Source organism: Scomber japonicus, chromosome 6 (assembly GCF_027409825.1).
Source record: "Scomber japonicus isolate fScoJap1 chromosome 6, fScoJap1.pri, whole genome shotgun sequence".
Taxonomy (NCBI): Eukaryota; Metazoa; Chordata; class Actinopteri; order Scombriformes; family Scombridae; genus Scomber; species Scomber japonicus.
Window position 1 is genome coordinate 12,604,599 of NC_070583.1, and position 12,302 is coordinate 12,616,900.

The 12,302-nt window shown below is 40.4% G+C and overlaps 3 protein-coding genes across 5 annotated transcripts; 1 reads left to right on the forward strand and 2 right to left on the reverse strand.

Moving 5' to 3' along the window:
* Nucleotides 1-484: 484 nt before the first annotated feature.
* Nucleotides 485-3,180, reverse strand: mrpl44 (mitochondrial ribosomal protein L44). The gene is made up of 4 exons (XM_053321443.1): nucleotides 2,999-3,180; nucleotides 1,595-2,063; nucleotides 1,287-1,465; nucleotides 485-1,056 (listed from the first exon to the last, which is right to left on the reverse strand). Exons 1-4 carry the CDS (start codon nucleotides 3,172-3,174, stop codon nucleotides 882-884), a joined length of 999 nt encoding a protein of 332 aa, XP_053177418.1. The 5' UTR covers nucleotides 3,175-3,180; the 3' UTR covers nucleotides 485-881.
* Nucleotides 3,181-3,408: 228 nt separating this feature from the next.
* Nucleotides 3,409-5,349, forward strand: dnaaf1 (dynein axonemal assembly factor 1). The gene is made up of 2 exons (XM_053320147.1): nucleotides 3,409-4,443; nucleotides 4,504-5,349. Exons 1-2 carry the CDS (start codon nucleotides 3,409-3,411, stop codon nucleotides 5,347-5,349), a joined length of 1,881 nt encoding a protein of 626 aa, XP_053176122.1.
* Nucleotides 5,350-5,844: 495 nt separating this feature from the next.
* mffa (mitochondrial fission factor a) lies at nucleotides 5,845-11,949 on the reverse strand. 3 transcript variants are annotated; one of them, XM_053321444.1, is made up of 8 exons: nucleotides 11,722-11,949; nucleotides 10,635-10,852; nucleotides 9,639-9,808; nucleotides 9,424-9,515; nucleotides 8,540-8,704; nucleotides 7,361-7,417; nucleotides 6,521-6,605; nucleotides 5,845-6,413 (listed from the first exon to the last, which is right to left on the reverse strand). In XM_053321444.1, the coding sequence occupies exons 2-8, from the start codon at nucleotides 10,846-10,848 to the stop codon at nucleotides 6,282-6,284; spliced, it is 915 nt and encodes a 304-aa protein (XP_053177419.1). In that variant the 5' UTR covers nucleotides 10,849-10,852; nucleotides 11,722-11,949; the 3' UTR covers nucleotides 5,845-6,281. The 3 variants fall into 3 exon arrangements, with proteins under 3 accessions (XP_053177419.1, XP_053177420.1, XP_053177421.1); XM_053321445.1 differs by lacking the exon at nucleotides 8,540-8,704; XM_053321446.1 differs by lacking the exons at nucleotides 7,361-7,417; nucleotides 8,540-8,704.
* Nucleotides 11,950-12,302: the final 353 nt, after the last annotated feature.

Here is a 12,302-nt window from a genome sequence, read left to right on the forward strand (position 1 = left end):
AACACTAATGGGGTCAATCAAGAAGGTAGAAATTGTGATGGTGTGTTATCTTTACACTAAATGTCCGAAAGTGTACAAAATAAAACATGTAATGCTGGTCAAACTATACATGTAAATGATCTCTAATAAAAAGGACATTATGGCAAAAAGAAAGATATCAGTGTAGTCCTTTGCAGCATTCAAATTCAAAGAAAGGTCCTTAAGTAGGTGGACAACTTGAACCATTTAGATAGGCTAGACTTAGAGCCAGCAATTTAATGGTTCCATACAGATGTGTGAAAGATATCTGTACTTGCTTAGATACTAAATCACATGACCTGTTTAGAATTTAAATGGAAACACTTATTCACATAACCTACATTTTGACCTTGTGGATTGTATGGTGTAGAATGCTGGAACACAGTAATAGCAAATAAATATCCGCACACAAATTTCTCATAAGAGTGACACAAAAGAAAATAGTTATGATTCAACGATACATACTTATGAATATTTTATTACAGATGAGCAACATAATATGAAAGAATATCAAGTAACCCAAATGGTATTATTTACAAATATGATCAGATATAATTTGCCAGACTTTTTGGTAGCATGGGCTGCTTAATCTGTAGGTAATTAGCCAGGGTGACCAGGACCAGTTGACTTTTGAACATGTTATCAGATTATTTTAAAATTAATTTAGATTGCTTTATTTGATTGCTTATTGTTGTGTTGTTATTGTTAGGACAATCTCACTTATTTTGCCTTTCTTTTTCTAGTCAAACATTTAAATACTTATGACATCAGAATGGATACAAAGAAGTACATATCTAGACCAATTTTCAACAAGGTAGATGGTTCACTTTCTTTGTAGCAACATGGTAGGAGATGTTACTTCATTAACTGCTGCTGGCTGACTGAATTAATGGCTGCTCATGCTGCTGCTGTGGAGAAAAGTCAAAGGGTCGACGGTTTTCAGTGTAGCCGTAGAGTTTCCGCAGGGCCACGCGAGCTGCCTCCTCTTCCGCTGCAACAATTGTCTCTCCTGGACCCTGAGCGAGGAGCTTCTTATCGCTGAATCCATACATAGGTGACAAGATTGACAAAATAAATATGACATACAAATAACACACAAGCACCAAACTATTAAGCATATTATAAATTCTCTGCATATTCCTACAACCTCAGTGTTGATGATGTTACACAATCATTAGGACATGTGGGCTCTGATTTACACCTCCATTGAAAAAAAGAATACTCATTCATTGTACTTTGAGTACCAACAATCATGACGGCACACATACCTGTACAAGCCAACAAAGTAGAGGGGAAGGACGGTGCTGGCTCCAGCAGATCTGATGAGGCGGGGCTCTGGAAGAACTATGTTCCTCTTAGAAAGCTCCTTCATTAGAAGCCCCATGGGATTAACCACTGTCCACATATCAAACAAGTCCTTTCCTATCAGCTGAGTGACCAGGAAATCCTGGGGAGAAGGGGGGAGGTGGAGGTTGTTGAGAAAAGCAATAAAAGTATCATACTAACTTGGTTTTTTGAACAGATAATAGAGCCAAGTAAACAGAGTTTTATTTCTGCAATGTGCAGCGAAACTCACCCTGAGGAAAAATCCTGTTCGCTCTGCTCCGCTGCTCTCCAATAGAGCTCCAATCACTGCCATGAATGTAGAATGAAGCACATCATCAGGAACAGGGAATACCTCGCTCATTGCTAGATCTTCAATGCCAAGGTTTCTCGCCACATTGGGCACAACTGCTGAACTACTGAGGTGCCCAACGATACTTTGCACCCCATCACTCGGCAGGCTCGGGAAGCTGGCCCTGCACCAATCAGTCAGGAAGCTTTTGGTGAAATCTGCTCCTTTTGCACTCAGCTCAATATTATTTTTCAGATCAAGAGCGGTGAGCTCAGAGTCCACGCCTAAACCCTGCCTCCTCGCTTGCTCCGCCTGAAGGTAACAGGGATTAATGAAGGCTGTTTTCAGTAGCTGCAGGGAGAAGTTCTCGTGAAGGCGGGTGCTGAAAGCCTGAACCTCTGCATGGTAATCCCAGTTAGGATGCTGAGAGCTGAAATCAATTCAAACATTGAGTTAATTCAGAGTGCTTATTTCCTGCACAAAACCTTACAGAAGGGACATTTAAATTGTCCTCCTCAAATTCTGAACTGTGGCTTCTGCACTGATGTAAAATCATTGATTACATTAAGTGTGTGTATTTGAGCAGTGACCATAGTAAGTAGCACAGACATTCTTATTTACTGTGAATGCATTATAGAAATCGCTTGGACAAATAGCCACCAAAGTTTCTCCTAACTGACCTGGATTTTCAAGATTTTATTCAATGGCAAACACAATGGCTTGTTTGTGACACTAGAATATAATTATTGTAAAGTCTTTAATTTAATAATGATGATGACAATGCTGAAGTCACCAGTAACACTTAAGAGGTGTTCCACATTGTAGCAAAAGCGTTAATGCTGTTTGAACCTGTACTTTACTTATGAAAACAGAAATAGGGGTAATTTCATAGTCCATATCAAAACCCACTAAACTTTTTGACAAGATTTGACAAGTCCATGGGTAGCAACTTTTGAAGTTTTCATAAGAATCATAAAATGTTTCACAAATTTGAAAATGGGTTTAAACACCGTTAAAGCTGTTTGATACTACACATTTTCAAGTGGTTAAAAAAAAACATAGACTCGGCCGCTAAATATCAATATATTCTAGATCTGAAAGTAACCTCAGGGTCCTAGATGATGTGAGAAGCTACATTTGGAGGAAAAACCGACCTGACAGACATAATTCCTCTGTGTGCACATTATTTCTAGCTGCCTTGTTTCAGTCTAAAAAAAAAGTTTGTCTGTATGGACTGTAAATGTAATGTTACTACAATGTTTTCTATATGAGTGGTTACTGGACACGCAACAAATTAAATGTCAAGAACATGAATGGCCTTGAGGTGCTCTCTAGAAAGCCTGTGTTAGCTAACGTTAGCCTCACCGTGGCTTCGGTGGCGGAGGTCCTTCAAGCTTTAACTTCTTCGCCATGAGGTAAGTGTACGCTCTCATCCATCGTTTTTTCTCTCTAACTTGTGTAACCGTGACACTCCTGCTAACACGCTGGCAGTGAATGCCTAATGTTAGCGCACCGCGATTTAGTATGTATCCCGACGCCATGTTTGACTCACTGCGTGTTACACCTCAAATTATCCGACAAGCAACAAGAAACTATATCCGGCCCACGCGTTACCATGGAAACAAACATAAACGATACCCAACGCTAGCCAACAGCGAGCCGTTGACTGGAATAAACTGGACTATTACAACTCTGAAACTGCCATAAAACATATACAAATAAGTATATGATATTTCCTTTTCTCTCATTTGTTCATTTGTTTCTCAGTTTTATCGATGTCCTCTGCAGGAGTCACTGAAACTGTGGGAGATAAAGAGGAGACAGCGGCACAAATGGAAAGTGGAGACGCCGAAAAAACGTCTAACGTTAACGTTACCAAAGTGGATGCCATGATATGGGATGGAGCTCAAGTAAACACGGAAAACGACAAAAATCTGCAAAGCCCACACCAACAGAAAAGTGAAAAACTAACAGGGCCACGAATGACCAAGAAATTTTTGAAGGACCATTGTAAGCAGCACAAACTTTACATAACACCTTGCCTGAATGACACTTTGTATTTGCATTTCAAAGGTTTCTCCACCATTGAGAATTTAGAGGAGTACACAGGACTGAAGTGTCTCTGGCTGGAAAGCAATGGGCTGCAACGCATTGAAAACCTGAATGCCCAGACTGATCTGCGTTGCTTGTTCCTTCAGCAGAACCTCATATACAAGATGGAAAACCTTGAGCCTCTGCAAAAGCTCTGCACCCTGAACGTCTCCAACAACTACATACACACCATAGAGAATATATCCTGTCTTCCTGACCTGAGCACTCTACAGATTGCCCATAACAAGCTGAAGACAGCTGAGGACATAAAGCACCTGAGTCTATGTCTGTCCATCAGTGTGCTGGATATGTCTCACAACTTATTAAATTGCCCTGAGATTCTTCCTGTACTCGAGGCCATGCCAGAACTTCGAGTCCTAAATCTAATGGGAAATGATGTGCGGAAAAAAATCCCCAACTACAGGAAGACCATGATTGTGCGCCTCAAGCAACTCACCTTCCTCGATGATCGCCCTGTGTTCCCTAAAGACAGGGCATGTGCAGAGGCATGGGCACTAGGAGGGCTTGAAGCAGAGCAAAAAGAGAGGGAGCAATGGGAAACACGAGAGAGGAGGAAAATCCAGGACAGCTTGGATGGCATTGCAATGATTCGGAAGAAAGCCCTGGAGAGACGCCGCCTAAGAGAGCTACAGGAGAAAGGTGAGCATAGTTTTCCCACTCACATGCACACAGATGTAAAATTTGCAGTTTTAAACAGTGTGATCTGTTTCATTACAGGAAACACTGGGGTTTTCATCACTCCAGAGGCTCCATGTGAGGAACCACAAGAAGAGAAGATCCAAGCTTTTGTGCAGGACTCCCTGGACGCCCATAAGGAGTTCTTAGAGAGTCAGACAATGCAGGGGCCCAATGAACAGAAGCCAAACAATGAATATGTAGAAGCAGAGCAGCTGGGTGAAGGGGTAGACAAAGATGACAAACAGATAAAAGAGTCAGTGAGAGAAGAGAAAAAGGCAGTGAATCCAGAGCAGACAGCACGACAGGAAGAAAACACAGCAGGAGAGATGTTAGAGAAAGAGCAAAATGAAGATCAACAAAACCAGTCATGTAGAATCCAGCTTGAGTACAATGAAGCACAGAGAACGCAGGCAAGCACAGTGGAGCTAAAGAATGAGCAGTGTGAGAAGAAACAGCATCCTCTGGTCAGTGCAGCTCCTCCTGAAGCAAATGAAGTTGTAAAAGCACATGTTCCTGGGCCACTGGTGACTGAACTGGGGGATGCAGAGCAGCTGGAAACTATTCACCTTCCACCACCTTCCTCACTGTTTATTGATGATCTGCCTGATTTGGATGATGTGGACACAGATGACTTCACTGCACTGATTTCTTCTCATCAAGCACACAAACCGAAAATAGAGGTTATATCAGTCGGCAGTGATGAGGATGAGTCAACTGGTGATCAGAGTGACAGCATCTCTTTTTCTGGTCCATACAAAAATTCAGTGTTCTTGAGGAGTGCCTGCAACAAATCAAATGCCAATGATTCATCTTTGGTGTACCCAGAGCATGGGGACGCCCTTGAGCCACAGAATTTTGAACCTCTGGCAAAGTTGAAAACAAACCAAATATCTCCACCACACTGCCTGATTGAGGAGTTGGACTGACAGTACTTTTGTAAGATTAGTCTAGTCTCCCACAGCTTCAGATAAAATACTACTTTATGCTGATGGCCAAAAGTCTGATCAAGTCAGACCGTGAAGAAGCTCAATCAGGCCATCATTTTTTATTTAAAAAATTGATATTTAGCCGTTATAAACAAATACAATAGTTTGAGTTCATTGTCTAGCGTAGTTGTGTTTAAGAAATATATATCCAGTTTTTTTTTTTATGGTCGTCAGTTGTGAAAACACTGAATTCTGACCTGATTTGGTCAAGGTTTTCTTTTGGAAAAACATCCTATATAATAGGATAACACAAATATTAATAACTAGATTTTAAATATTTTTAAGTTGAAATAAAAACTGAAAAAAGAAAGTTCAATATCATACAACACATGGCTAATGGTTGAAAGATACAGTACTTTCCCTCTTCACATAGCAGCAAGATTATAGTGAGATGTGTATTTCATTTAATGTGTCAATAAAAATACAGGACAACAGTTCATGTGTATGGTTTTACTAAATTGTAATACATTTCTTAGTTCTGTATTCCACATGTTACTCTCTGCAATAAATATTCAACTTCAGTTACGCCTTCACATTGCAGCTCCATTGTCTATTCTGATGAACCAAGCTATACTATCTCTGCAACAAGTATTTACAACAAGTCATGCTTAGCATCAAGCAAGAAGATTCGTAATAAAAACAAAACATGAGAAAACGGAACAGACATAATGAACAGAAGAGTAAAAAAATAAAACTGTATATGTATTAAATAAATGAATTAACAAAAATCTGCCCTGTGTGTGACAAGCCTTCTACGCGTGTTGAGGTCTTCCTCACACGGGCCGAGTGCAGCGATTAGCAATCATTTGACACATAGAATAAAGTATAGTACGTTCCCCTTCTGTGGCGCTGGCAGAAATACAGGCTTGGCTCTAACGTCGCAACCACACCCAGGTGTTGACGAGCCAGAAAGCTACAGTGACTGAGTACAGGATCAGCTCCCGTTTTGCTCGCTCTTTGTTCTCCTCCTCCAAAAGTTGGAGTCTCCGGTTCAGCTTGATGAGCTAGAAGTAGTAAAAAAAAGAAAAAAGAAAAACGTTTTCTCAGTCAGGATGGTTCTGAGATCAGCTCTTGTACCAAAAAGTAGATAGCGTGGATGTGAAATACTGACCTGACGTCGGAGTGTTGCTGCATCAACCACAGTCATGTCATCAGGTCCCCCATCCAGTGAGGCTTCATATGTTGATAATGCAAGCCTTAAAATGAGAACAGTCATTTTAAGAACAAAATCATTCAAATCAGTCATAGCAATATATACATACACATACACATACACACACACACACACACACACACACACACACACACACATACATACATACATACATACATACATACATACAGAGTGCAATTTGTGTGGGGGGGTTAAGATCCCCACCCCCTCCACTGGTCTATATATTCCTGCCTCTGCTGAAGTATTTTTGTCACGAGAGAGGACAAAAAAGTCCCGCTCGAGTGAGGACAAAAAAGTCCCGCTCCCCCTCTCCTGATTCATGCTGCTTCACCACAGACCAAATAAGATCTCTAAAATAAAAATAGGCTACTTAAAAATAATCCAAGTAAAGTGCTGCAACATGAGAATAGTTTATGGTGCGAATAATAAAATCTGAGATGGATTTGACAATGAGCGACAAAAGAGATGATGCCACATCTATGCTATGTGATGATGCAGTAAGTAGACCAGGAGTGCAGGAGATTTGCAAAGATTTGGGTAAAAACATCCCACCCTCTGCTGTTTTCACAAATAGCACTCTGTATATCATATATACTCACACAGTACACACACACATTTATTTCTTCTTTCTAAATCCTATTTCTTGAAAGGTCAAACCTCCAGCAATACTTCTAGTATTCTAGTATTCTTGGCCTGAGATGAGAATGACAAGTAGGAAAGGATGGGAAAAAAAAGCAAAGAGGAGCAGAATCAAGATTAAGTACCAGGTGAAGTTACCTGGATTCATGCAGGGGGTTGGAGCTTGAGGCCGACCCCCCTCGCAGTGATGGTTTGCTAAAGAGGTGGGGAAAGACGGGGTTGAGAGAAGGGAAAAATAAGAGATGGAATAACATACACATGGTACTGTGTTGCATGCATGCACACACTACTTACATATCCCTCCAATTCTATCTTTTAAATACATTCAATTTCCCTCCGAAACAGACCACAAAAATACCTTCCAGCTGCCGGATTTGGAGGAAGGTTTTGCAAATGAAACTTCTGAAGTGTGCAGAGTATGTTTCTGCTTCACACCATGTCTTCTTCAAGAAGGTCAAACAGTCGAAAGTTCAAATAATTGCAGGAAGTTGTAAGCTGACAAGTGTAGGTATTTTAAAGTTCTTTATACTGAGATATAAAATTCATTCATATGCTCCACACACTCCGTCAGTTTAATTTGCCATTGTTTAGTTTGTTATACAGTTTCTCCTGATGCATCGGCACTTGTGAAGTTGGATGCACCCTTCTGTCATTATTCTGTAGGGTTTAGGGAGCAAGTCTAAGGAAAAACATGGGGTCAGTGCTAGTTGACTTCATCTAAGCCTTCTTTTATACAGTGTCACTACATCTTTGTTCATTCTAAAATGCGACAAACCAATTTTCAAAAAGAGGATCACTGACTTCCCAAAAGCTAATTCTAAAGTGTAGTTCCTGAACAACTTAAACAGGTCAGGTAATTCCATCACCACTACAGGACGGCACTGACACTGCCCCTGACATTCAGTCCTTCAGTAGCTGCTACAAAGCTGAAAGTGTCTAGCAGTGATGCCTTGGTCAGATTTAAAGTCCACACATGATAAACTTGGCTGCATAAATATTGTCACTGGAGGTTAGAAACAGTCAGTTAGAAAACGGTCACAAAAGGTCTCCAGCATAATCAGTCCTAAGCTTCCAACAACAATGAAGACCAAACAACACTTCAGAAACACCATGTGAAACCCCAGTCACTAAACACGTGCTTGAAATCAAAGCACTATAGATCCAGTGAGACACTCCAAAAGTTAAGACAGCTGATGCAGTCTGTATTGTACCTACTGAACAAAATTTAGTGAAAACTATCCTGCTAGCTCTAAATCAAAGCAAAACAAAGCAAAAGTGCTATTCTCACGGCACTAGCAAAATGGATGACTAGGTCACCTGCGAGGGTTCTCATCCAAGACCTCAAGGACCTGCTGGTAGGCCCGACGTGTAGTGGACTGGATGAAAGATAAAACACCGCTAGCGCTGTACAGGTTGTGTTCTTCTTCAGCCACGGTGAGAGGGGGGCAAGGGTGCACAGTGGATGGGGAAGATGGGTTCGCACTGCTCAGTGCCCACCATTAAGAGCAGCCAATTCAGAGGAAACGAGAAGAAAAAGACAAAAGAGGAAAGAGGGGAAGGAGGGGAGAGGGAGAGAAATAAGGAAAAGAAACTGACCTCAACTTTACTGACTTCGTAAAAAATCGCAGACTGATGTAAATGAAATAAACAGAGACTGAACCCGTCATCCAGTAACAGTGATTTACTAACATAACAGACCCAACAAGACAACGAATGGAAAAGGAAATGCAGACTAAAGTCATGGGCAAGAAAATCAGTTAAATTTTAATTTGTGAAAAAAAGTAATTAAGTAAACCCAATTCTGGTATGTTTGAAATCTGAAAAGTTCTGCCTGAAAAATTTAAAACCTGCATCACAGCTTTCCTTTAATGCTCTTAGTGTTCGTACTGTGTCTTATGGTGTTGTTGAGAGAGGGATGAGGTCTTAAAATGCCTTTGTACACTAAACAGCAGTATTTTTTTCTTTTCTTTTCCAAACATCCTGCCATTTAATAGTATCTGAGATTAAATCAAGATTAGGGACATTTTTTAAAGTTTAAAATCATGGTGTTAATGGATTAGTATCAGGCAACCAGCTATATAACAGAGACAAAAGGGACAGATGAGAATATAGAACCAGAAGAAAGATGCAACATGCCACTGCAAACAGGACAGCTGGATCTGGTATCAGAGTAACAACAGCATGCCCATGCCAATACTCACGTGGAATCATTGCGTGTCAGCTGACTGCTATGACGGCCAGCTGCATTCTCACTAGCTGAGCGCTCTCGGCGCAATCGTCCTTGGGGCCTCAACTGTAAGAAATAAAGGCAGCTATTTATTCAGGCTGGGGTTTACTGTTAGGAAATGATTCTTGTCAAGGAGTAGATTATATGTAGTGTCCTTAGTAAGACATGATTTACTGCTTTATCACTTACCACCTCATCACTTTCTGGAGCTGTCCGTTGCTCCTCTTCCATGAAATCTAGGGGTCGGTCACTGAGGGTGAGGACTCTGGGTGGAGTCTTCAGTGACAGGGTTTCTAAAGGTGTTGACTGGATTAAATCCAGGTCTCTGGGTCTGGTGAACTGGGGATCACTATTGTCTCCTGATAAAGGAAGGTGAGAATTGGAGTTTCATATGAGAGATTGATGCAAACACATAATTTATAGCCTGAGTGTTGTTTTTCCCTTCTAGTTGTAAAAGTAATTACAAAAACACTGTCGACACGTGTTTACAGCATAGACTGCTGTAGCCTACTCTATCGCCATTGTTGTGGCTGTAAAACAGAGGATAAATTGATTTCAGTGTTACACAATCCCTCCAAAAATACTTCACTATCGGAATTTGGTGCATTTGTTCCGATGACATTTGCAAAGTCTAGAAAAGCTGCCCAATTAAATTATTGTATCCATATTCAAGTTAGCTGAGGGCTTATCAGAAGTCTGCATTCATCCAGTCAAACAAGAAAATCAAAAAGGTTAAAAACTCTGGTATACTGTGAAAAACAGAGATTTATCTGTCAGTGATAGACTTAATCTGCAATGTGTGAACTCGTTTGAATGTAACTGATGCTCATTTATAAGCAAGAGTTCCACACTGCAATTTTAAACAATAGTGGCCAACAGTGTTTTAATTGCTAAAGATGAATGATGTCTAATGACAACTTTCATATTTTGTGTATAGCAATGCATCATTTTTGTTTAACTGTATATAAATAATTGAGATTATTCTAATCTTGACCAGTAAATGGGCCTTGAGGGCAGCATGGACAAAGTCCTGAACCACTGATAGAAGGATCTCTAGTATGAGTCAATGGCTGTAAAAAAGCCACATGACAGCCAGATTACAGTCAGCCGTCACTCACACACAGACTTAATGTGCCTTATTACTTTGAACAACACAGCAAACAGAACATATTGCAGCACACCAACCTGCAATCACAATCCTCTCAGGGACTTGCATTATGACACTGTGGAGGAGCTCCTGTGATCCAAGACTAGGGTCCTCGTGGGCTTGAGGAGCCACTTTGAGCATCTCAGGGATACGCATCCTCTGACTGATCCCCTCGGTGTACTCCAGCTCATACTGGATACGGTTCATCTCCGCCATCTCTGCCGTAGGGGAAGGGAATGCTGCTCCGTTCATTTGGCTGTGTAGAATGATTTGTTCATCAGCTCATCAGTAACACAGGATAGATCAGTCATTTAGTAGCAAACTATCACATAAATCACCATGTATTTTAAAAATGTATTTTCGTTTTGATTGAAATTCTGCTTGCAATGTCTCATATGTAAATATTTGTTCTGGTTTCTTTAGTCCTCTACTATAGTAAACTGAATATCTTTGGGTTTTGGACTGTTGGTATGGATAAAAGAAGATATTTGAGGATGTTATTTTGGGCTTTTTCACCATCTTTCTTCTGACACTTTCACATGAATCAAAATGATGAATTGAGAAAAATCACAATAATTGTTAGTTGCAGCCCTGCACAATTCTAGTTGTTAGGTCATCAAAGACAGGAACCATGCCATTGTGAGAGGCCTTTAGTTTCATTTTCACTCTTCTTGACTATCCTGCATATATTTAGGCACATCTTATTTAGAAGCAGCAACATGTATATTTAAATGATCTCTCTCTGATACCAAGAGAGTGCTGGTGCAACTTTAGAGCTGTAGTCTTGGGTTAGAGATGGGAACACACTCATGACACTGTCATATGACGATAACAGTGTCTTCTGACTTTGTAGAAGGACGAAAGGCGGACAATGAAGCATTTGGAAAGCAATCCTGACTGTAACGTTCATGCTAACATAAACAGTTATGCTAATACAACAGCTACAATACCTAACTAACATCCATCAGGATTTACAGTAATTAGTTGAAGTATAGTTTTTTGGATCAAGGAGGTCTGACGTTAACTAAAATCTTGAAGCCAGCTGTGTTTAAAATCAGACTGCGTACTAAACAACACATTAGCTTAGCGTCATTTCAAGCTAACGCGCTAGCTTGAGTCTCTTACCGTTTGGGTTGTAGTTGGTTTGCTAAGGTTTCCGGTCTGATGTATAATGCTCTTAAGGGAATGAAAACCTCTAAATATACTCCGTATTGAGGCAGTTAAGTGTAAGGGTTACAGATGATGTAGCTGTCAGTCATCTCCTTGTGTTGATGTGCGAGAGGGACCACCTCTCTTCCTCTTCTATGTTGCCAATGCCAACTATTTTCAGAGGGAAGAGGGGGACGTTCCTTTTTTTTTCTTTTTTTTTCTTTCTTAACTCTTCTTCGTTGGTGTTTACTGGCGATTGGCAAACTAGCTTAGAGGCGCATGACGGCCACCAACTGGAGTAAATGTAGAACAAGAGATCATGCAGGGGGGAAAACTATTGGAGGAGTATTCAATTATTTTATGTGAATTATTTTATTTTAAAAACTTAATAATGTCACTGAATATTTTGCCTGCTGTTTTCTCCAAAAGACCTGATAATGAAAAACCATGGTGTTTTGCTTTCCCTAGTCTATGATTTCTTTTGATATTTTATTTTCTACAACTTAGCAGTCCATGTTCGACTTTTGGGGGAATGGCTACAATTTGTGCATTTTCTT